Below are 24,440 nucleotides of genomic sequence, written 5' to 3'. Positions count from 1 at the left end.
AGGGTCCTCCCATGTGTGTACAACACAAATATGTGGTTCAAAGTTCAAGAAAGTGGCCCAAGGGTGTTCAACATTGGCTCGGAAGGAGGGGTTCAAAAGGGTCAAGAAACATTAGTGGCCGGCCATGAACTTTTAGGGTCCTCCCATGTGTGTACATCACAAATACGTGGTTTGGGTTTGAAGAAAATGGCTCCAAGGTGTTCAACATTAGCCCGGAAGTGTGAAAAACGGGCATCGGAGGGCGTCGGAGAAGTAAAAACTGGTTGTTGAGACAATTGCTGGCCTCCCACCCTTCTACGGTCTTCCTGGTGATAAAACAGAGGTTCCTGCCAAAAATGAACAAAAACCGATGCAAAACAAATGCTCGGGGGCCAAAACAAGCAGTTCGGGGTCCCGAAAATGGGCTGCTAAGCACCGAAAGTGGCATTTGGCCACGAAGTGGGTTTCTCCGACCCCAGTGTCCCTTGAAAGGGAGAAAATAAGATGTACGCCAAAAATCAGAGCAAACGGAGATGGTTAGGCGGTCCCGAACCGAGGCACACGGCCAACGGTCCCGAAAAACCGGAAACCGGACTCCGAAATGGGCAAAATGGCCTGCGGCCACAAAATGTAGCCCACGGCCACTGAGAGATGGTCTACTGGACCTCTCCCTCCCCTCAGGAAAAGAAACAGAGAAAACCGAGTCTGGTTCGCAAACCGAGGCAAGGCACAGAAGAGGGTTCGGAAGTCCGGAGGCAGGGCTCACGGCCGCGACTCTGAAACTTCTGAACGAGCACATTATGCAATATCACCAAGTGCTCAACTGGTGACGTCTGAGTCTCAAGGTCGGTCAAAAATGGGGTGTCTACACATGTAAATTGCCATACTTGCAAACATATGATGAAAGTTTACTCTCTTAATATAGAACACCAAGATATCTCTAAGCATGTTCACATCTTTCAAAATTTCCCCAAAATTTCTAGGGTTTTTTGTCAAAACAAAACAAACATCTCCATCTTTTAAAAAAAAAAAATTTCTCTCATGATATTCCCTCTCTTATTATTTGAGTTATACTTCTCATGAAAATAGTTAGAAGGAGAGAGAAATCAAACCCACCATTCAAACTCTAGCATTTATGAGACAAGACCAAACCCCCAATACCATTTATGAAACCCTTAAGCCAACCAAACCAAACATAAATATATATATAACTCATGAAAATTTCCCTACCTCAAGTTTGATGGAGAAATGGAGTAGAAACCCTAAGATTCAAGGATGAGAGAGAGCTTTGATTTCCCACCACCACAAGTGAAACTCTTGCTCCAGATCTTCAAGGTTATGAGAGATGATGATGATCTAACCCGATGGAGCAAGAATCAAAGGTTTTTGGTGCTTTGGTTAGGGTTTTTAGAGAGAAGGAGGAGAGAAAATGTTTTTAGAGAGAGAGGGAGGGGTATTAGAATGAGATACAAACAGCCCAAAAGTGTAAAAAAAATAGAATTTTCGGACTGGTTCCGCCCTGCACGTGCGATTACCCTCTCCCGTACGTGCGGCACTGATCCCCGCACGTGCGGCTGGTCTCTCACTACCCCTCCGCACCTGGAATTTAAGCAGAATGCAACACACTCGGACTCCTCTCTTCCCGCATGTGCGGCCCCAACCCAGTAGCTTAGAATTTCCTGATTTGACTCCTGGGCGCTCCGGACCTAACCACGCATCCTCTGGAATCTCTCAGTAAACAAGACAAGAATAAGAACTAAATCTCAAAGAGTATTTTCGGATACCTCAAACTCCCTAACAGCAAGAAGAAAACGGAGTGAGGACGGAAGAAAAGAAAAGAAAACAAGACCCGGTTGTCACAACGTCAGAGTCTTGACCAAGGCCAAGTTTTGCCACGACGGCTTTCCAACCACACCGGGAAAAAATGTCCTTGGTCTCTTGCACCTGCCGTTCATAAGCTTTTTCACCCTCCGCATAACGCGGCCTTCAGTATCATCTACCTGCTTCTCCAGTTTGGCTTTGTGGGCTTCGCGGAGTTTGTGTAGCTCAGCGATGTATTTGGCCTTGGTCACTTGCAGGGTATTTTGCTTATCCTTATCTGTCCTGGCCAGCCGCTTTGCAAGTCGGTCGTGCTCGGCCACCGCCTCTTCCTGTGTGGCTTCAACTTCTCTAGCTCGGTGGTCTTGGCCTTGTTATCGGTGATGGCCTCCCGCAGACTTTGTCGCACGACGATCATTCGCTCATGGGCCAGGTAGTTCTTCTGCGCGGCCTACAAGGAAAGAGGTGTCAACATGCCAAAACCGAGCAACAAGTTAACGACAAGGGGACTTGTTCACTTACCAGCATGATTGACTTTGCTGTCGAACGGATGACTTTTAGGTCGGACAATTCTTCATGCTTCTTCATGTCGACAGGGAGCAACAATCCCTTGGTCATGTTGAAGCCGAGTGAGTAATTCTTGTCGACATAGACCGAGTCGGCGGTAGTGACTGCCCGGCCTTTGTATTTCATCTCGGGTGACTAGACTGGGGGGCACTGGAGCGGGTAGATGGCTCGGTGATTAGTTGATCAGTCTGCTTCCCCAGGTCGGCAGATGGATGCTCAGCAGAATCTTCATCCACCAAATGTTGCTCGGTTTGGTTTCTTCTCGACTTCTTCTTAGACCGACCGGTAGCTTGCTCGCTGGTAAGAGCCAACACTGCCCCTTATCTTGCATAACTGGCGTGGAAGATTGTTCCCCAACTGTTTCTATGGGCTGAGAGTCGCTCGGCTTGCCAGTGATCATTGAATTGATAGCCCGAATCTTGGCCATTTTCTACTTGGCAGTCAAAGGAACTAGTTTGATTGGGGGAAGGTTTGGATCTGGCTTTAGAGAAGGGGCACGAAGGAAGTCGGTCACCCTGCTCCTGTGCGGCGCCATGTAATGGTAACTCGGTTCGTAGCCGAGCAATTTTTAAGGCTTTCGCTCCTCGGCTGGGTGCTGCAATGCAATCCTTATGGCTTCTTAGTTTGCGCGAGAGTAATCTTCTGCCAAGAGTCTGTAGTTTGCAACAGGAAAGCAAGGGTTAGATTGGCAAAAACAAGAATAGTTACAAAAAAAAAAAACACATGCCAAGATGCTCACTAGCACTCCTAAAGTCTTTTCTAATGTACCAGCCCGATATGGGCGCTTCGGTGTCCTCGTAATTACCGGACACCCACAAGAAATCGTCGTCGTTTGTCTCTTTATCCGGGTTACCCTCAATAAGTTTCGCTCGGCCTTTCTTGACTTTGAGGTACCAGCAAAATCCACCTTTATTTTTGCTAAGAGTGTATTGGTGGAATATCTCAGCGAGGCCGAGATTTAGACCGAGTATTCTATTTAGTGTGGCCACGTCGTTTATTATTTTGTATGTGTTGTTGGAGACTTGGGTAGGGCACAACTTAGTTTGCCTCAAAAATTCGTAGACTAGGGGTTGGACCGGGAAGTGTAAGCCGCCTTCCATGATAGACACGACCATGAAGGGGCATTTGTCCATCTCACCCCAGGAAGTGTCTCCTTTCTTGGCCAACTCCAGGTGGACATTATCTAGGCTGTTGTACTCCCTACGAAATTCAGCCATTGTCCTAGAAGAGCTGACCATAAAACAATATTTCCCCATCTATCCTGGTTTTATTTGTATGGTGAATTAGTTGGTAGCTCGGTCAAAATTGAGCTGTTCAGATTATTATTTGCTCGATCTTTGACCTTACCGATGTAATGTTGATGTGCCTGGTCGGTCCTAGTTCTGCATTATTAAAAATTAGTGCAAGCGTTAGCGCGACAACGAGTGCACGGCTCTCAAAAACTCTCGCATACTGAACTTTTACACAGTTTTGGGCGTTAGACCGGTCGTGAATTGTTAGGCCGGTTGTGGGCCAAGTCCTAATTACTTAACTACTTATCTCGGCTAGATGAGACCCTTAATGCACCAACGCGATGGCTGTCACATGGAAGATTTACAAACTACTTTCAGCTTGGTTCAATCCTATTTGAGGATCTAGATTGGGATCTAGGTTAGTTTTTCCCTAAAATCAATATGTTCATCTTAAAATAGAGGCCATATACAGAAGCTGAGGAAGATGAGGGGCATGATGGCCCCATGTGCGTTCTGGGTTTCAATTTTAACTAATTTCTACAGATACAAATCGATTTTGCCTCTTGAGAGAAGCTTGGGCAATGTATTGACAGTCCCAAACGAAGAACACGAAGAACACGAAAATAGTGATGAAAGTAAGAGGAAGTTACAGATTTGAGTACCAAACCAAGCTCTAATTTGCCTCGACCTTCACTGTGATGCTTGATGAGATGGAAAACACTGGGAATGATGCAAGCGAGAATGACAGCAGCGATAACAATGGCAGAGCAAGCTGGGGCTCAAAAGAGTTTAGGGTTTAGCTCAAGGAAGATGAACAGTGATAAAGGGGAGGGAGGCATGCCTTTCGTATATATGAATGATGAGAAAGGGAGCCAACCTTTTGAATTTCGAAGATAGTGAGACAGTTGTAGGAGTGCACGGAGCCAGTCAATGAAAGCCACGTGGCATTGAAAAGACGGTTTGTCAATACGGCTGATTGATCGATGACAGGACTACTGGCACAATCCTCATTGACCGACCAAATCGAATAGCTCGGTCAGAACAGTAATCCTAATCATGATCAGCTCGGATGGGATTAAGGGGCAATTGAGAGGAAGACTTGTGCCGAACAAATGGACCGAGCTACGACAACACGAGATATGATATTGGGCCTTGATAGGAGATCATGTGCCTGACTGAATTGAACCAACGCGGCTCCCCAGCCCATTACGTTGGGCCGGGCAAACTAACCAGAATGTGGAGTGTGCAAGTGTTCAACCGAGCTGTTGCTCAGCGAAATTCGATATTCGGTTAGATCCGCACTGATGCGTTGGGCCGAGTTACAAATAGTCCGGACTGATGTAGTTCCAAGACATCCTACAAGATAGCAGGGTGAGGTCGAGATGCCGAACAGCGCACCCTACGACCAGTCAATTCAAATGGGCCGGTATATTATAGCTCGGCCATCCCAGTCTGTTGTGATGTTTGCTTCTTCCAAGTGATAGCCCGGTTGTGTAAGCCATCTGGACCAATGGTGAAGGAGAAATCCACTCCTGATATGCGTCGATACCGTTTGGCGGTTCGACAAATACTGTTTGGAGGTTTTGGTTTCTACACGTGTGAGGAAAGTAGAGGGGAGCACAACTACCTGCCCAGAGAAGGACAGTAGAGGTAGTGCGCTCACAATCTCTGAGGGTTGCGTGGCCAACCTAGAGAAGAAGAAGTGTGGACACGTTAGGGGTAAGCAATCTGAAGGAATTCCCAATTTCTCTCTCTAGAGCGTTCTCTATTCTTCTTCCTTTCCTCCAAGTGTGCTGACTTGATAGTCAGAGGGTTTATCCGGCAGCACACCACCGGATAGCTCACCATCTTTTGATTTTCAGGTGAAGCGGTGTTACGTGGAGTTTGGGTTTAAGGAGTACGGATAACTGAGAATATTTTACCCCCGTATACATACAAAATTACAAACTGATTTTTTTTAAAATTAATTTTTACAGACCAATTTGACAGAAAAATGAAAGTATAACAATGATATAATATTACAAAGAATAATGAAATCCTAAGTGGAGTGAGAGGAGTGGTGAACTAAAAGCCAATGATCTACTTCCACATAACCATCACGATGGACATGAGAGAGACAGCTATCCAATGGAATGTTCCTGGCAGAAATGAGGAACCTACGCCCACAAGAAAACAAAGAATGATGAGAGACAAACACAATTAATTTATAGATCAATCCATGAATATTCAAATCGATGGTGAGAGACAAACGCAAGTAATAGATCGATGGATGAATATTCAAACATGGATGATGAGATACAAAATACAGGTAACCGATCGATGGATGAATAATTAAACATGCCCCCTTATTTGATTATCAAACATGCCCTTAAAGATTTAAAGTAGTGTGTTGACATGAGATTCCTACTTCTTGCCTTTTAAGTATTATAAAAAAATAAACAAAAATCTTGGCATGCAATAATTGGACCGTGTAAAATCTCATTTTAGATATTTTCTATATGAAGGTAGACATTTTAATTCACATATAATAAAAGGGTAATGTTATTTAAGTTTAAAAATTAGACTAATTTTTTAAAATAAAATAATTCTTTCTCATATTTTCTCTAATTATCAATCAATTATCTTACCTATATTAAATTTAGAAAAGTAAGTTTAAAAAAATAGATTTATGTATCATTTTCATAATTAAAATGTGAATTTTTTGAATTTCATCAACTATAAAGAGACACCTATAACAGATTACTAAAATATGTTTTAATATTAAATATATTAATGACTTTCCTAGTCCAGCCCAAGGATTCAAAAACCTGGGGCTATCAAGTATACCAGAAACGGCTTTCATGGATGCAATCAATATCTTTATTTTATAATTAACAATTTGTGAAAAATTCACATTGATAAATTCAATTTTTTTAAAAAAAAATTATTATAATGTTCACTTATAGATAGTTGGTTTTAAATTGATGATGTATTGGGTAACCTTATCAAATAAAATGAAAATTTCTATTTCATAGATGAAATAGAATGAATCAAAATCCATTAAACTATTTACTTTATGGAGTTGAATTCATTACTTCTTTTAAGACTAAGCCTTTAACATTGTATTTGGTTAAAAGATTTGAGAAGGGATTTAAAAAGGAAATGAAAAAAGTGTGTTAAACTAGTTAAAATATAAATATATTTTATTTACATTTCACTTATATTATCTTTTTTTCTTTTTAAATTCTCTAAACAAACACAATGTGAGAGAGTCATGTAGCCAATTAACCTAGGCTAGCCTAGTTGGTTGCAAACCAAAGAGGAAAAAAAAAAAATACAAAACACAATTGGAAAGAAGGGCTTAGAAGTTAGGAGTGATTTGAATCGTCATCTTACCTTGATTGCTATTGCTTGAAGACGTTGAGTTTGAAACCTTAATCCCAAGCTTTGCACAGTCAGAACCAAGGGCACCTAAACCAAAAAATAAAATACAAAAACAAATATTAGAAGCCACAAAATCATTGGTGTACGAGAACGAAATAATTCTCTTGTATAATCTTATTGATCAAGTTTGTACTCCTCCAAAAGTCGTTGCTTTATTATCTGAAAACACAAACGTGAGCTAGCCGGCAGATGTGTGCCGGAAACCTCTCTAATGCCTAAGTCAGCAAATAGACAATAGATATAAAAACTCTGTGTATTCTTGAGTAAAAATTGTGATACCTGTACATAGGTCCTGTATGAGCTTTTGTAGATGCTGCCTGGCACAATCCTAGTAGGACTCCAACTCTCCTCAACAGAGTCCTCCTAGGAATCACACTCTCAAAGATAATGCTTATCCTGATAACATCCTACTCACTACCAACTAAGTGAGATGGCTTAAACCTCCTTACCTCGGTTTGGTAGCAGCTCAATCGAGCTAGCATGGTCGTGCCCTACGCCTGACTTAACCATACTCACACAGCTCGGTGCTGCTTTAGGCAACACAGCAAGTCTTTACTATTTAGACAACGCCCTGTAGAGCTATCATATACCTCGGTCCTCCTTCCAACGATACCTTGGTCCAGGATAGCCAGACCAGGCCACTGGTAGCTTGCCTCTGACAGAACTATCGGGATAAAAGACCAAGCTTCATTACCTCGGCCCGTAGTTTTGCCCAACATGTAGGAGATTGCGCCTAGCTCGGTCCATATCAATAGTTGCACTTAGCTCGGCCCAATTTACACATAAATTACCTTATCAATTGCCCCTTAATTCCATCTGCATAGCATGATTAGGATTATTAACTTCCAGTTGAGCTGCCCAAGTCCAACCTCGTTGAAATAACAATTCCAGCCGAGATAAAACAATGATTCCTGCCGAACTTAAGTCTGTTTGGCTTCCTGAACTTGCACCGGTCGCCCGACCTGTCGTTTAAAAATTTTTGACAACACATCCTTATCAGGACACGTGGCACACGTTGATTGCTTCCTGGTACTATGCCAGCCGTTTTACATTGCTAAAAAAATTTGAAAAAGGCCCGCCGTTTTGCCTCCATCATAAATATAACCCCTTCATTTCGAACAGTCACCTTTTTACTGTTCATCTTCGTTCTGGAGAGAATCTCTGCATTCTGAGTTCCATATCCGTGCCTTCTGAGCTCTAATCCCAAACCAAGGACCTACAATATCCGTTTCGCTTGCCTTCTTGCTAGTTGGATTTTGTCCTCATGCTTTTGTACTCGTAAGTTTGCAAATGCCTCTCTCTCCCTTTTGCTGATGTTCCTTTTTATTTATTTCTATATTCCAGTGCTTAACCTCCATTTGTGTGTTATATACACTAGAGCGTTTGAGTACTATACAAAAAGAAAAAACCTCACGCTCAATCCTAAACACACGTATATGACCTTCAGAACATGATCTTTGATCCAAAATCGTGCTGTGACCGTACTAGGCACTTGTTTGTGACCTTTAGGCTTGTACCTGACCGAACTAGAAATGCATTGATCACCAACCATGCTATAAACTGTGAGTCGGACCTGTTTTATGGCCGAACTAGGAAATACTCTGTAAGGCCGTTATAACCGAACTAAATTTACTTAACTTTACTTAGCCCGGTCTAATTTTTTGGGCATAACCTGTTATTTCCACTTTGCAGACTTGACTAGGCTGGCCAGACACACCCTAGCACTTTGCCTCTGGGCCATTTTGCTCAACCGAGCCATCCAAAGTCACACTAGCACCGAGCTAGGCCGCCCTGCTCATTTTTACACAACAATTTTTTAGTATTAATGGGTAAATACCGATTTCTGGTGGACTCGCTTGGAGTCATGGCCAAATTTCGTAGAGACTACCATATTCTGGACGACATCCACCTCTCCTTGGCCGAGCTAGACACTACACCCTGGGGCAAACCGGGCTTCATCCTTTTCACACTTATATCGATCGTAGAAGCCGGGCTGCAAGTTCCTAAGGCAAACTAGATTATATTGTACCCAACTATCTACAAACACTTATAGAATAATAAATGGTATTGTCGAGCTAAACCACCGGCTCGGCCTCAACCTCGGATTGGCCGAGATATTCCATCAATATTTGCTCAGCCAAAATGATGACGGTTGGGTGTACTACCTCAGAGTAAAAAGAGGCCGAGAAAAAATTATCAAAAACACACCGGACAGAGACTTAAATGATGGTGATTTCTTTTGGGTTTCTGGCCATTTTGAAGATCAAGAAGCCCAGATATCGGGCTACAATATAAACTGGAATAAAGAAACTGCTGGTAAGAACATTCCGGTTCAACTTTCTTTTTTGTTTCAATAACCACCGCGCTAACCCATTACGTTCATTGTCTTTTTCATAGATTTAAACAAGCTTAAATCACATTATGCCTACTCCAATCAAGACACCCTTTGTGCCGCACTTCGATACCGCCATCGAGATTGGACCGAGCTACTAAATTTCAAGCCGACCTATTGGTATAGCGGAAAAAGAAAGGCTAGGGTTACTGACTTCCTTCTTGAACCATCACCCGAAACAGACCCCAACTTGCCCTAGATCAACCTTATCCCCCTAACCGAAGAGCAAGAGATGGCTAAAAGGAGAGCCGTCCGGGCTCCAATCACCGAATAGGCATCTAACTCAAATGCTGAGGTTCAGACTGTGCAGACTATAACCTGTCAGACCATCGAAACCGTCGTTGCATTGCCCTCCTCCTGGGCTACCTCATCTCGGCACAACAAGAGGCTGTGCACCTTGTCCTCTCAACCGCAGTAGCTAATGGATGAAGAGGATGCCGAACCACAAGAGACCGAGCTACCCGTAAGCCAACCGAGACAAGGGGGAGCCGCCCCTGGCCACACTAGCTCCTCTTCGGCATGGGCGCCGACTTTAACTTTCAAAGGCTGTGCCGTTACCACGGCTGATTCTGTCGCTGTCAAGAAAGACCACTTACTGGCTTTGGTTTATCCAAAAGTTTGTGTCTTCCTGCCAATATGGAAAAGTATGAGAACTTGACCGAGCTGAAGACAATTTGGTCCACCACCAAGTCGATGGTCCTGGTAAGCTTTGGACTTCTCAGTAAATCTATTTTTTCCCACAATCATTTTGTACGGTTTAAAACTTATTTTTACGAACACTATGCAGGCCATCTAGAAAAATCACATTGCGCACCAGCATGTGATCGAATTGCGAAGAACGGTCAAGACAACTGTCGCTGAGGTGAAAACAAAAGAGGCTGAGCTACAAGTCCTAAAGGCTTCTCTGGCCAAGCTAAGCGCTGTAAATGAAAAACTCACTGAGCAGGTTAGCGCAGCTGAGGCAGATAAGCAGAAGGCCTTAGCCGAGAGAAAATATCGATATTTGCGCGAACTCGCTAAGCTTAAGAAAAAGAAGGACGCCGAGATTGCGGAGCTGCAGAAGAAGATGGAGGATGCAGAGGAAAAGAAAGTGAAGAAACCTACGTCAAGCAGTGCGAAGCTGCGAAAGACATATTCTTCAAGTGTGGCTGGAAGGCTGTAGCTGAAAAGCTCGGTCAGTCGCCCGACTACCAGATGTTCCTCCATCCTCTTGCACATTTTATTCCAGTCTACATGACGGACTAGGCAAATGCCATCTAGAAAAAATACCTTGAAGTGGAAGCTGAGGAGGAAGAGGTCCCAGATCTCGCTGACATTCCACCCGTCAACGTTCCATCTGCCAACACTGACCTTGGTCGCTAGTCTTCTTTGCCAGCCTGGTCGGAAGTACCTAACCAAGCTGTGCTGGACCTTAGCGAAGCGACTAAGATTGATCAAGCACGTGAAGACGAAGTTAGAGGAGTCCGAGTCGATTTGGATGCCGAGCTGGATGACCTCTTTGCTTGATTTACCAACACTTTTTTGTTTTTGCTTATTTAAAAAATGTAACTGGGCTACAAGCTCCTCCCCTTGTACTTAATTTCAAATGAATGAAATCAAACTTTCCTTTTTTAGCATCTCTTCGTTCAGTTTACATCACTTTTTCGCTTTGTAGTGTATCAGTTTTGCTGCATGCCCAGCCGACCTAGTTAGCTTGGTTATGCCTTTATCATGCCCACCTTGTTCGACCGAGGTACTTATCCTGGCTGAAAAACAACTTTGGGAAACTGCAAAAACTTTTGTAATCGAGATGTGTGGCTTGATCCTTATCTCGGCTAAAAGAAAACAGGTTTGATTAACCCTGCCAATGTACTTGAGCCTAGATCCTTATTTTGATTTGAGGGACGAACTAAGTGTTTGGTCAAACCTACCCACCTTCTTGAACCGAGGTCCTTATCTTGGCTGAAGGAGAAAAAAATCTGTTGGTCAAACCTGCCAACTTCTCTAAGCCTAGACCCTTATCTCGGCAATAGGGAAGAGCTAAATGTTGGTCAAACCTACCAACTTTCTTGAGCCTAGATTCTTATCTCGGCTGAAGAGGAAAAATTTGTTGGTCAAACCTGCTAACTTCCTTGAGCCTAGATCCTTATCTCGGCTTAAGGGATGTGCTAAATGTTGGTTAAACCTGCCAACTTTCTTGAGACTAGATCCTTATCTCGGCTGAAGAGAAAAATTTGTTGGTCAGACCTACCAATTTCCCTGAGCCTAGATCCTTATCTCGACTTTAGGGACGAGCTAAGTGTTGGTCAAACCTGCTAACTTTCTTGAGCCTAGATCCTTATATCGGCTAAAAAAAAAAAATTTGTTGGTCAAACCTGCCAACTTTCTTGAGCCTAGATCCTTACCTCGGCTGAAGAAGAAAGCTTTGTTTTTGGTCAAACCTGCCAATCATCTTAATTGCCCCCAGTCGATAATAAATATGAATAACTTGTACATATAAAGGAAAGACTTTCGCCAGAAAAAGCTACTTGTTTTTATTGCAAAAGAAAAATTACAAGTGTTTTAAGAAAAGGCTAAAAATAAAATAGTTTGAGATTGGCCATGTTCCATAGCTTGAGAACATCCTTGCTATCTATATCTTCTAAGTGATGTCCTTTTTCCCGCTAACCCAATCACCTGGTATGGTCCTTCCTAGTTAGGTCCTAACTTGCCATCTCTAGGTACTAAAGTGTTGCCCATTACTTTATGCAGTACCCAATCTCCAATCATGAAGTGTCTTGGGTGTACTGTTTTGTTGTATTTTCTGGACAACTCTTGTTGATATGAGGCAATGTGTACCAATGCCCTTTCCCTTCTTTCTTCTGCGAGGTCAAGTTCTAGGGCTATGGCCTCACCATTCAAGTTTGGATCAAAATTTTCGCTTCTAATAGTGGGGAGGCCCACTTCCAGGGGGATTACTACCTCCATGCCATAGGCCAAAGAAAAAAGTGTTTTGCTAGTTGACCGTTGAGGTGTGGTACGGTAAGCCCACAAAACATGGAGAAGTTCCTTAGCCCATTTGCCTTTTTCCCTTTCCAACCTTTTCTTCAAACCGTCTAAGACTACTTTGTTGGAAGCTTCAGCCTAGCCATTAGCTTAGGGGTACGTCGATGTAGAGTTGTAGAATTTTATTTTGTATTCTTCGCAAAAGCTCTTAAAGATCTTACCATCAAACTGAGTGCAGTTGTCAGATATTAAAGCCTTAGGTATGCCAAACCAAGTTATGATGTTCTGCCAGATAAAATTCTTGACGTCATTTTGTTTTATGGATGCGAGTGCTTCTGCCTCCACCCACTTTGTGAAATAGTCTGTTGTTGTGAGAAAGAAGTTTCTGTTACAGAGCACAGTTGGGAGTGGTCCCACTATATCCAGCCCCCACATTGCAAAGGGCCATGGGCTGGTCAACGGTAGAAGCTCTCTAGCTGGTTGATGTATTTGGTGTGTGAACTTCTGACATTTCTCACACTTCTTGACATATTTCTTTGAATCTTCTTGCATGTACGACCACTAATACCCTTGTGAAATTGCTCGGTAGGCCAGTGATCTTCCCTCTTGTTGGCTTCCGTCAATGCCTTCGTGTATTTCGAAAAAAAATGCCTCGACCTTACTGGGATAGACACACTTCAAGTAAGGTCCTGTGAAGGATTTTTTATGCAATGCTAGTGATGGGGAGAGCCAAAATCACTGTGACTTTGCTAGAATTTTGTTAGCTTCTTTCTTTTCTTCAGGCAAGATGCCATCTGTTAAAAATACTATGATGGGATCCATCTAGGAAGGGCCTAGCTCGGCACAACATACTTCGGCTGCTTCAGGCTCTTCAATACTTGGTCTGGGTAGGAAGTCAATCAACAATGGGTGTGGGTTAGATGTATCTACCATTGACGCAAAACTGGCCAGCTCATCTGCCTTACTATTTTCCTCTCGGCTGATTTGCTCTATTCGAACTACTTCAAATTTCATGATCTCCTTTTTGACCAACTCTTGGTACTTAGCCATTCTATCATTCTTTGCTTCGTAGTCACCCAAAATCTGGTTGACTACCAGTTGGGAGTCACTGTACACCATTAGCTCGGTGGCCTTTATGCGAAGTGCTAATTTCAAACCTGCTAATAATGCTTCATACTGTGCCTTGTTGTTGGATGCTGGGAAGCCAAGGTCGACTGCTTGCTCAATTGTTAGGCCATCCGGTGAGATAAGGACTATGCCTAGTCCTGCACCGTACCTGTTGGATGCTCCGTCCACGAAGAGTTTCCACATCTCTCTGACGAATAGCTTCCACCAAGTAGAGAGATCTGATGATGTATTGGGATTAGGGGCATTGTTGATGCCTTCTTCCAAGTTAATGCCTGCCTTTGGGTTTTGGTCTTCACTATCTGACTGGCTCAAGTCTTTACTTTTGGGTGGGTTTTTGCTGGCAGTGCTGTGGTCTGTTCTTTCTTCCCTTTCTTCAGGCCTGAATGGCTTGCTATGCAGTTAGGCGTTCTGCTTTGGGGGTTGTGCTATTCCCGCGACACTTTCTCTCCTTTTTTCGGTTGCCTCGGTCAAGTCGATCGGGTAAACATGATGACTTCCAGGCGTGAACTCGGCCACGAGGTCTGCCAAAGCTTGGACCTTTATTGCGGTTCTTGGTTGAAACTTAATGTCGAACTACCCCAACTCCACTGCCTACTTCAAAATTTGTCCAGAAAAATCCACCCTTTCAAACAAGGCTTTTAAGGGGAAAGCCGTTAAGACAATCACGGTGTGGGCATGGAAGTAGTGCGACAATTTTCTTGAGGCCATCATCAAAGCTAAGGCCAACTTTTCCAATGGCAAGTATCTTGTTTCAGCGCCCAGCAATGTCTTGCTGACATAAAAGATAGACAGGTGTTGTATTCCCTCTGCTCTTACTAACACTACGCTCACTGCATGCTAGGAAACTACTAAGTACGAAAAGAGCTCCTCTCCTGGTACTGGGGTCACTAACAATGGAGGAGAGGTCTTGTAGTCTTTCAAGCTTTCCAGGGCACGGTCGCACTCAACATTCCACTCAAACTTGGCCTTCAGTGCTTGGAAGAACGGTCGATACTTGTCTGATGATCGACTTATAAATCGGTTTAGTGCGGCTGCTAGGCCAGTGAGATGCTGCACCTCTTTGACGGTGATGGGCCTTTCAAGATCTTAGATGGCTTTGATTTGAGAGGGATCAACTTCTATACCCCGGTTGGTCACTTAGAAGCCTAGAAATTTACCTGACCCCACGCCTAATGCGCACTTAGATGTGTTCAGTCGCAACTTGTGGAACTTCAAAATTTGAAACATCTCATTTAGGTCTTTGAGATGGTCCCCCTTCATCTCTGCTTTTGACCACCATATCATCTATGTAAGCCTCCATTGTTCTGCCTAACAAAGGTTCGAACATTTTGGTGATCATCTGTTGAAATGTAGCCCCTGCATTTTTTAGGCCAAAGGGCATGACCTTGTAGCAATATAGTCCTCTGGGTGTTGTAAACGACGTGACCTCCTAATCCGGCTCATACATAGTGATCTGATGGTAACCGCGATACGCATCAAGAAAGCTAAGTCGGTTATGTCTTGCTGTTAGGTCCACTAGTTGGTCTATTCGTGGTAGGGAAAAGCTGTCTTTTAGGCATGCTTTGTTAACTATTTTGTAGTCCACGCAAACGCACCATTTTTCGTTCTTTTTTGGCACCACTACAGTGTTAGAAATCCACCTGGGATAGTGTACTTCTTTGATTGCCCTACTTCAACAAGTTTCCCATTTCTTCGGCCACTATCTTTGCATGGTGGAGTGTCGATCGACGAGTTCGCTGTATAATTGGTCTGGCGGTTGGATGAACATTAAGTTGATGGTATATGAAATTGGGGTCAATGCCAGGCATGTCATACGGCGTCCAGACGAACACTTCAATGTAAGAGGTCAAAAATTCCATGATTTGTATTCTCTTGGTGTTGGACAGAGACGAACCGAACAAAAAGAACTTTTCTAGGTTCTTTTCATCTATCCTTACCTCTACCACATCTTCCACTGTCTTCTGTTCGGCTGCTTTGCCAACGTCTACGAACAGTTCGCTTCTCTCTGGTTCTTTTACCATCTATACAAACCCCTTTGCAGCTCGGCTGCCGTTTACTGTAACGAATCACTATTTCGACATGATTTGGTCCCCTAAGACTTCTTCAATCATTCCAATTTCGTTGGGGAACCGTAGCATCTAATGGTAGGCTAATGCCACTAATCGCATGGCATGCAACCATGCTCTTTCTAAGATTATGTTGTAAGTAGAAGGGACCTTCAATACCCAAAATTCCACCTATTTCGTCATTGTTCCTGCCTTGACTAGCAGAATTATCTTGCCTACCGACCATTCTGGCATTGAGTTGAAGCCGACTAAGGGAGATGTTGCGGGTGCCAAGTCTTTGTCCTCCAATTTTAGTTGCTTGAAGGTCTCGTAATACATTATCTCGTAGGAGCTCCCTTGGTCAATTAGGATCCGCTTGATGTCGAAGTTTTTGACGCGCAAAGTAACCACCAACGCGTCATTGTGAGGGCATTATAACCTTGCTAAGTCCCTATCAGAAAAGGAGATGACATTCATTGCTTCTGTTTTTCTCCTCTTGACTTTATGTTGTGCACTTAGCACCTCTCTCAAGTGCTCATCCTTTTTGATCATCCCTCTGAGCTCACATACCCGTTCAGATTCGATGATCCCATGTATTACGTTGATTATGCCTTGGGGTAGACTGTCGATCGGCATCCCATCTAGCCTATTGCGGTCCTGGGGGGCCGGCTGTGTTCCCCCCTCTATATATTGGTCCAGGTGGCCAGCGGCCACTAACTCCTGCAGATGTTGCCTTAATGGCATACCATTTTCAGTTCGCAGTTCGGTGCCCCTTTTCATCATGGAAGGTGCAACGGTACCTCTCATCGTAGCCCCTTTGCGTTTCTCCCAACTTGGCTGGCCGCCGAACAAAGGGTTCATCGCGTGTCTCGCTAAGAATCTAGTAGATAGGTTTATTGAATACCGTGGTGATGGCAGTGTGGACTCTCAACTTCCTTGCTTGGGGGTCCTCCCTGTTGGCTCGTCTGCCTCGCCCTTTTTTGCTTGGTTGTTCAACCGTGTTGACTTTTGCCGAAGTCTTTCTATCTAGTATCGCTGTTGTGCCAGATTTTGTTTTAGTGCGGGCGCTATCTTCTTCTACCCGGATGTGCTGATGTACTCTCTCTATTAGGGCCTCCATTGTGAGGGGTGGTATCATCGTCATTGAATCCCTTAACTTGTTACCTGCTGGTAAACCCCGTTTATACTGTGCGATGGCAAGGTTTATGGGGCAATCCCCAATCTGATTGAAAGTCTCCGAATATCAATTATTGTAAGACTTCAATATTTCCTTCTCGCCCATGTCAATGGAGAGTAGCTGGTCAATCTCTACTGGCATCTTGGTGTTTGTTCTGAATCTGGTCACAAATGCCTCTGCCAACTGCGCCCATGAAGCTATGCTACCTTCTGGCAACCTCTCAAACCATGCTAGACCCAATTCACCAAGGTTAGAAGGAAATAAATACACATTAGGGCTTCATTTCGTTGATACACGGCCATAACTTGGTGAAAGTGGCTTAAGTGCATGCAAGGGTCTGACTTCCCCTCATAAGTAGTGAATTTGGGCTGGTGGAAGCCTGAGGTAACGATGCGTTCTCAATTGCCGGAATGAACGGTGAGCTCTGCAACTTTGCTAACACTTTATCTGCTAGTTCATAAGCAAGGCATGGTATTGGCATCCCTACCTCGACGCTCCCATGTGTCCTAGGAGCCAATCGCTATAGAGCTGAAACTCTACGAGGGTTGCGAGCCTGGGTGTCCTCCCTCCATCGGGCCCTCTCCTCTAGCACAGTACGCAGGTCTGCCGACCTAGGCAACTCCGTGTGCCTAGATGTCGTTTGGTGCGTGTGTGAGGGTCGATAACTGCTTCCCTCCGGATACGACCTCTCAGTCGTTATTCTCTTAGACCTGGAGTAACGAGTCCTAGAGGTTCGTGATTGTGTATCGCCTGTCCTTAGGCTTCTGCTCTCCATCTGAGACGGTGTGACTTGCTTGTCACGATCTTCTGAGTGGCGAGGGTGCGCCTTGCTCTTGCCCACCTCTTCTTCCGCCGCTCATTTGCCTTTTTTCTGGCCCTTCATAGTCTCCATGTCTGCCGCCATCCTCCTTATCAATTCATCCTACTCTCTTACGTGATCCTCCAGAACCTGAGGATCCATCATTCGCCTTTGTCTGTCAGGGCTTTGAGAGTGACGCGGACTTGAGCCCCGTCTATCGCGTGTGTTTCTCTGTGAGTTCTGCCTCTGGGGATCCAATTCTTCCATGGGCGGAACAAAAGGTAGACCTTCGTGTCTCCCGCCCCCTTTTGGGGTTTGTCCATCAATGGCAGAATGTTTTAAATCTTCGTTGTGCGCCATTGAACGTAGTGGAAGGAGAAACTTTAATCAAAAGGTTTGTTTTTCGCGTATTTCCCACAGATGGCTCCAATTGTACGAGGACGAAATAATTCTCTCATATGATCCTGTTGATCAAGTTTACACTCCTCCAAATGTTGCCACTTTACTACCTGAAAACACAAACGTGAGCTAGCCGGCGGGTGTATGCCGGAAACCTCTCCGATGCTTAAGTCAGCAAATAGACAATAGACACAAAAGTTTTGTGTATTCTAGAGTAAAATTTGTGATACCTGTACATAGGTCCTGTATGAGCTTTTCTAGATGCTGCCTGGCACAATCCTAGTAGGATTCCAACTCTTCTCAGCAGAGTCCTCCTAGGAATCACACTCCCAAAGATAATACCTATCCTGATAACACCCTATACACTACCAACCAAGTGAGATGGTTTCAACCTCCTTACCTCGGTTTGGTAACAGCTCAACCAAGCTAGCATGGTCATGCCCTACGCCTGACTTAACCGTACTCATACAGCTCGGTGCTTCTTTAGGCAACACAACAAGTCTTTACTGTTTAGATGACACCCTGTAGAGCTATCATATACCTCGGTCCTCCTTCCAACGATACCTCCATCCAAGACAGCCAGACCAGGCCACTGGTAGCTTGTCTCTGACGGAACTGTCGGGATAAAAGACCAAGCTTCATTACCTTGGCCCGTAGTTCAGCCCAACATCTAGGAGATTGTACTTAGCTCGGTCCATTTCAATAGTTGCACTTAGCTCAGCCCAATTTACACATAAATTACCCTCTCAATTGGTTAAAGTTCACTTCCACCATAAAAAAGAACAAAAGGTCGGTGGTGGGTAGTTAAATTATGCATATGTAGAAATATTATCCAGTTATTCGGGCAAAAATCAATCACTGAATCGGACACAATCGTGTCTCATGGGTGTGAATCCACTTCATGTGAGATAGTTGTAATCAGATCATTAATCAACTATTGTGTTCGTAGACATTTTCAATAATATCGACATATACATGTACATGTAGGATCAAAATAGAAGAGAGTTTTGAGGGCATGAATTAATTCTTACAGTCACTGTAGCAGGGGAAGGCAGTGATGTTGAGAAGATTAGAGTAACCAGGGTTGCATTGGCAAGTTTGCGTCACTGTTTTGTTCTTCGTGCATGTTCCTTCGCCACAATAGACCCAATAACAAGCTACAAAACCCATAATCATATTATTAATATTAATTAAGGTAACCAGATTATATCCAGAAATAAAGGAAAAATTAAATGATATTGATGGTAAGAGTAGAGAGGGTATAGTGTGAGTAAGGATGATTACGATCAAATACAGATGAATTTAATGGAACGGATGGAGCTGGAGGAGCTGCTGGCATGCACGAGTAGTCAAGAGAACCTGCAACCACCAACCAAAATCAAACCATTATTAATTCCATCACTAAACTGCACAAATAATATTTGTATGTATATAAACACACCAACTACTGTTTGATTAAAATTAATTTATAAGATGAATTTATAATATGTTTTGGCAGATTGCTGAAAAGTTGTGTTGTTGTTGTTGTGACTGTTATGCATTTTCTACTATTTTTATTTTGTTGAAGCCAAGTCAATAGTAATATTATGTTTGAGTTTTGATTTTGTAAAAGAAAATAGAAATTGAAAAAAAAATTCAATTTCTGCTTAATTTTTTTATCCTTCATTCACTATTTTTATTTTTATTTTTTCGTCAAAATTCAAATACAACCTAAAGTAACTTGATAGTTGAGAGTTTGAAAACTTTTTAGATAGATATTGTATTTGTTTATAAGAGAATTATGAGAGGGAAAGAAAAGAGTATAGGAAAATGAAGAAAGAGAAGAGAAGAGAGGGTAAATTACAATTAGGAATAACGCAGGGAAGAAACAGAAGATCCTGTTCACTGTCAAGACGGGAATGCTTCCAACCATTTTCACATTCGCATTTGAAGCCGAATGGCCTGTCAAGTGCTACACTGCAATTTCCTTTTCCACATTCCACTTCTTTGCATATATTGTCTGTGTATACACATGCATTCACATTCATGGGACAGAGATTATATTATTATTTTGAAAAATGTTAAGGGCTTCAATATTTTATTAAAGGTTTTATCAAATGTCTTACATAAGTGTGACCGAGTAAGACATTTGATATAATATTTGATAAAATATTTGGTGTGAATCCCACACCCTGTGACTATTATTTTTTATTATCAAACATGCCCTTAGAGATTTAAAGTAGTGTGTTGAAATGAGATACCTACTTCTTGCCTTTTAAGTATTATAAAAAAAAAAAAAAACAAAAATCTTGGCATGCAATAATAATCGGTCCATGTAAATGAAGGTAGACATTTTAGTTCCCATTTAATAAAAGGGTGATGTTATTTAAGTTAAAAATTAGACTAACTTTTTGAACTCAATTATGTGATAGTCTATTAACATATCTAAGACAACTTTTTCTCATATCTTCTCTAATTATCAACAAATTATCGTACTTATATTGAGTTTAGAAAAGTAAGTTTAAAAAAAATAGATTTATGTATCATTTTCGTAATTAAACTGTGAATTTTATTAATTTCAACAACTATAAAGAGACACCTAACAGCTTACTAAAATATGTTTTAATATTAAATATATTAATGACTTTTCTTAGTCCAGCCTAATGATTCAAAAACCTGGGGCTATCAAGTATACCACAAACGGCTTTCATATGCAATCGACATCTTCATTTTATAATTACAATTTGTGAAAAATTCACATTGATAAATTCATATTTAAATAAAAAAAATTTATTATTATAATGTTTACTTATAGATTTTTTTTTTGATCAACAAAATAAAAAGAACTTTATTGATGAAACAAAAGACTATTACATCAATAAAAGAAAAAGAGGATGGGTGCAAAAAGCATCACGACGACTCAAATCAATCACAACTAGGTTGGCACCCATAAGACCATCCAATCATATGTTAGCACACCATCAAGTGTGGGTGAGGAACCAACCCAAAACACCAAAACTAACCTCACCCAAGTACAAAACCAAGAAGACTAATACAACAGTGCAACCCAACCTACCAACCAACAAGAAACCAGGACAACAACTAAAAACACCAATCTGCAGCAGCCACTCCAACAGATCATTACCCACACATATCAGCAACATACCATATCAGCAACAATCCATAGCAGCAGCAAAAAAGGCTTGAACACTTCCATTACCAGCAAAACAATACAATTTGACAGCACCAGAGTAGATTCTTGGACACTTCTGTTGTTTTATCTGATTGTATTTCAACTTCAACCATGGTTACCATCAGATAAAACAACCGCTGTTCATTATCCAATTTATTAATTGCATGCTCTTTCAAATCTCTCCAGTTGTGAATCAAGTACTATGCAGATCAGCCACCAACACCTAGCCATTTCAGATACAAAACCTGACTTGACTCAGATTTTCCACAATCTGATGCACAAAGAGTACTGGACAGAAGGCATGGAGGACTTAACCCACAACCCAACATGCACTTTCACAACCTCACACAGCTCATTCATATCTGGTTGCTTGCCATTAAACACAACCTCATTTCTTAGCCTCCAAGTGGACCACAACATCACTATAGGTACTAGCAGCCAGATTTTCTTTACAGCTTTTTTGTGCTTAGTTCCCAACCACCAAGATAGCACTCCATCCACAGTAGGAGGGGATACCCAGCAGAGATTCCACCATTGTAACAAACATCCCCAAACCTTCCAAATCTGAAAACACTGCACAAAAAGATGATCCACAGATTCCACAGTAGCTGAACAGAAAGGGGAATCAGTCACAGAAGTATGACCCAACACTCCAAGCCTCTGCAGAACAGCAGCTGTTTTGATTCTACCTCTCCAAGCCAACCAACTTATAAATTGTGCTTTGGGTGGAGCTTCATTAAACCAAATCATCCTAGGAACAAGTAACCTAGGTCCAGACCTTAACAAAAGCCAATTTCTCACAAATAGCACTGTAAACTCACTAGAGGGGGATGCAGCCCACCTTACTACATCTTGCAGATCCACATTCAGCCTAGGAACATCCCTTATCAACAATTGCATCTTCTTCACCTCCTCTTCCTCCCAAGCAAATAATGACCTTCTAAATTGAAGCCTCCAATCACCCGTACTGTCCCTCCTCTGCATAAAGGAACTCAGCAGTCCATCTTTATCCATGGAGAGCCTAAACAATCTGGTAAACTCTACTTTCAACTGTAAATCCTTGAACCATCTATCATGCCAAAACTGAATCCTACACCCATTCCCAACCACAATCTTGCACTGTGACACAAAGAACTGAAATAGCTCCGGATTAGATCTTTCCACCACTACAAGAAAACCTGGCAAATAACATGGAGGTTTTTGCGATGGGGTAATTGCCGTCGCAAAAAATGGTCTTTTTGCAACGGCGTGTATCTGCCGTCGAGAAAAATGGACTTTTGCGACGGGGCTGACCTCTGTCGCTAATGATTGTAAAAGAAAAATGCTGGAACATTTGCGATGCACGGTATACTGTCGCAAATAGTATTATTTAGCGATGGTAAGAAGTTGCCGTCGCAAATGGTGGACCATCTGTGATGGCAGAAGCCCATCGCAAAAAACTATGGGTAAAACGACGTCGTTTTTATTTGTTAATTATGTATCATTTGCGATAGTTGAAATATGTCATCGCAAAAAAATAAATTTTTGATATCCCGCTATTTCTATCCTATTCGCAGTCAAAGTCCCTAAAATCCCCAAAATCCTCAAATCAAAATCCATCTGAAACCAAAATCCCTAAAATCACCAAAATCCTAACCTAATGTACTGTTGCCCAATCCATTGATCCAACTATTAGAACCAAAATCCCCAAAATCCTCAACTCAAAATCATTCAGCATTGCCGGAGTGAAGGAGGGTGAACGACAGACTTCGCAGAGTGATGAGGGTGAACGATGGCCTTCGCCGGAGTGACGAGTAGCAGCGACTGTGAACGACGAGTGATGAGGCAAGACAGAGCATCAACGTTTCAGAATTTTTATCAATCAGGTGAACATTTTAAGGGTGAGTTCCACCACCTTCAATCCTTTCCAGATCCTTGCTTATTGGGCTGCAAGCATTGGACATTTACGTACTTGTTGAATAGAGAAAATAATTAAATTCCAACAAAGTAGGATATTGATTTTGAATTGAATTTCTCCAAAATTTTTAAAATGGTATCAAAGTTATATCTTGGTTGGTCTCTACAATCAATTCTTTGTTCCCGATCTATTTTTTCCGTCTCAGTCATCCCTCTATCACTTCTGCATGCAATTAGGTTGCGTCTGTAATAAATATAAAGTGTTAGAGCCTATCTCGTTTATATAAGCTATCCAAACTTGATAAATAGTCTACAAGTTTTGTCACTCAACCCTAATTGATTTTGAGTTGAATATTATCAACATTCTAATGTAGTATCAGAGTTGATTCTTGGATGGCTTCTTGGGGTATTTCTACATTTATATCTCACTCATCTTTTTTTAATCTCTCTATAATCTCCACGGGTGATTGGACCACATGCATGAAAGATTTAGCCAACGTCTCTCTAAGACACATAAATTTGGTCTATACAGTTAGGGTTTGATGTCTAAAAAATTTAATATGTCATTAGAGTTGGATCTTGAGTAATTTCTTGAGCCAAGTCTTCACGCATGTTGTGTTTCCCTCACTTTATATATAAAATACTTTGTTATTATTTTCATTCATATTCACTAGTCTCTCCACTTAAACTCAATTTACAGCAAAAGTTCAATTTTTTCCGATGTACCTATATATATATATATATATTTATAGGAAGCAATTGAATGATTTAAAAAAAATGTAAGAGGAAAAAAAACCTAGGTACCATTCTTTTGTCTCCAGGGAAGATATTCACAGAGCTAGGTTAAAAAGGACATTCTTGCTTGGTGCCTAAGTTAAAGTTGTTAATTTGATAAAAGAGATTCACATCGGACGCCACTCTCTCCCTCGCTACTAATTTGATAAAGATATTTTGTCTATTTTTTTTTTATCATAACATATAAAGATATTAGAGTTCGCATTTTTAAACACATGTACGATGCACACCTTTGTATTCAATGATAAAAAAAATAAGTGAAAAAATTATTTATAAATAGTATTTTTCATAAGCTACACTATGGTTTGTCTTGAGGCAAGTGGTTAATTCAATCAATAGAATAAAAATGAGAGACATCTCATTGTGAATACAAAGCAAATTACACCCCCAGACTTGTATTCCAAATTGCCACAAACTAGATACATATACATACACCTTCCATATAAGAAATAAAAGTTTTTTTTTCTTCTTTTCCTTTCATAAATCCCTACTCAAATTCAAGATCCAACACAGCCTAAAGGTAAACTCGCTGCCAAACCACAACCACAACAAAAGAAAAGAACTTATTAAAGCCATATCTATATAACAGCACATAAGTGGTACTAGTTCACAAATTTACAACTAGTAGGTTTAGCTGCCAAACATAGGTATTTT

At 41.9% G+C, this 24,440-nt stretch overlaps 1 protein-coding gene across 1 annotated transcript in view; it reads right to left on the bottom strand.

Annotated features, from left to right (window-relative positions):
- Positions 1 to 5,529: 5,529 nt before the first annotated feature.
- The window catches only part of LOC114300303 (uncharacterized), a 40,354-nt gene continuing 21,443 nt past the window's right edge, over positions 5,530 to 24,440 (bottom strand). Inside the window, exons 6-10 of the mRNA XM_028245197.2 lie at positions 19,767 to 19,922; positions 19,208 to 19,282; positions 18,955 to 19,080; positions 6,972 to 7,046; positions 5,530 to 5,752 (exon numbers count right to left, since the gene is read on the bottom strand). Coding sequence (XP_028100998.2) covers positions 5,676 to 5,752; positions 6,972 to 7,046; positions 18,955 to 19,080; positions 19,208 to 19,282; positions 19,767 to 19,922 — 509 coding nt within the window. The 3' untranslated portion in view covers positions 5,530 to 5,675. The remainder of the gene's footprint in view (positions 5,753 to 6,971; positions 7,047 to 18,954; positions 19,081 to 19,207; positions 19,283 to 19,766; positions 19,923 to 24,440) is intronic.

This window comes from Camellia sinensis, chromosome 2, assembly GCF_055761805.1.
Source record: "Camellia sinensis isolate YWXY chromosome 2, ASM5576180v1, whole genome shotgun sequence".
In the NCBI taxonomy this organism is placed as follows: domain Eukaryota; kingdom Viridiplantae; phylum Streptophyta; class Magnoliopsida; order Ericales; family Theaceae; genus Camellia; species Camellia sinensis.
The sequence above is the reverse complement of the archived record's forward strand: the minus strand, read 5'-3'. Positions and strand labels throughout refer to the sequence as shown.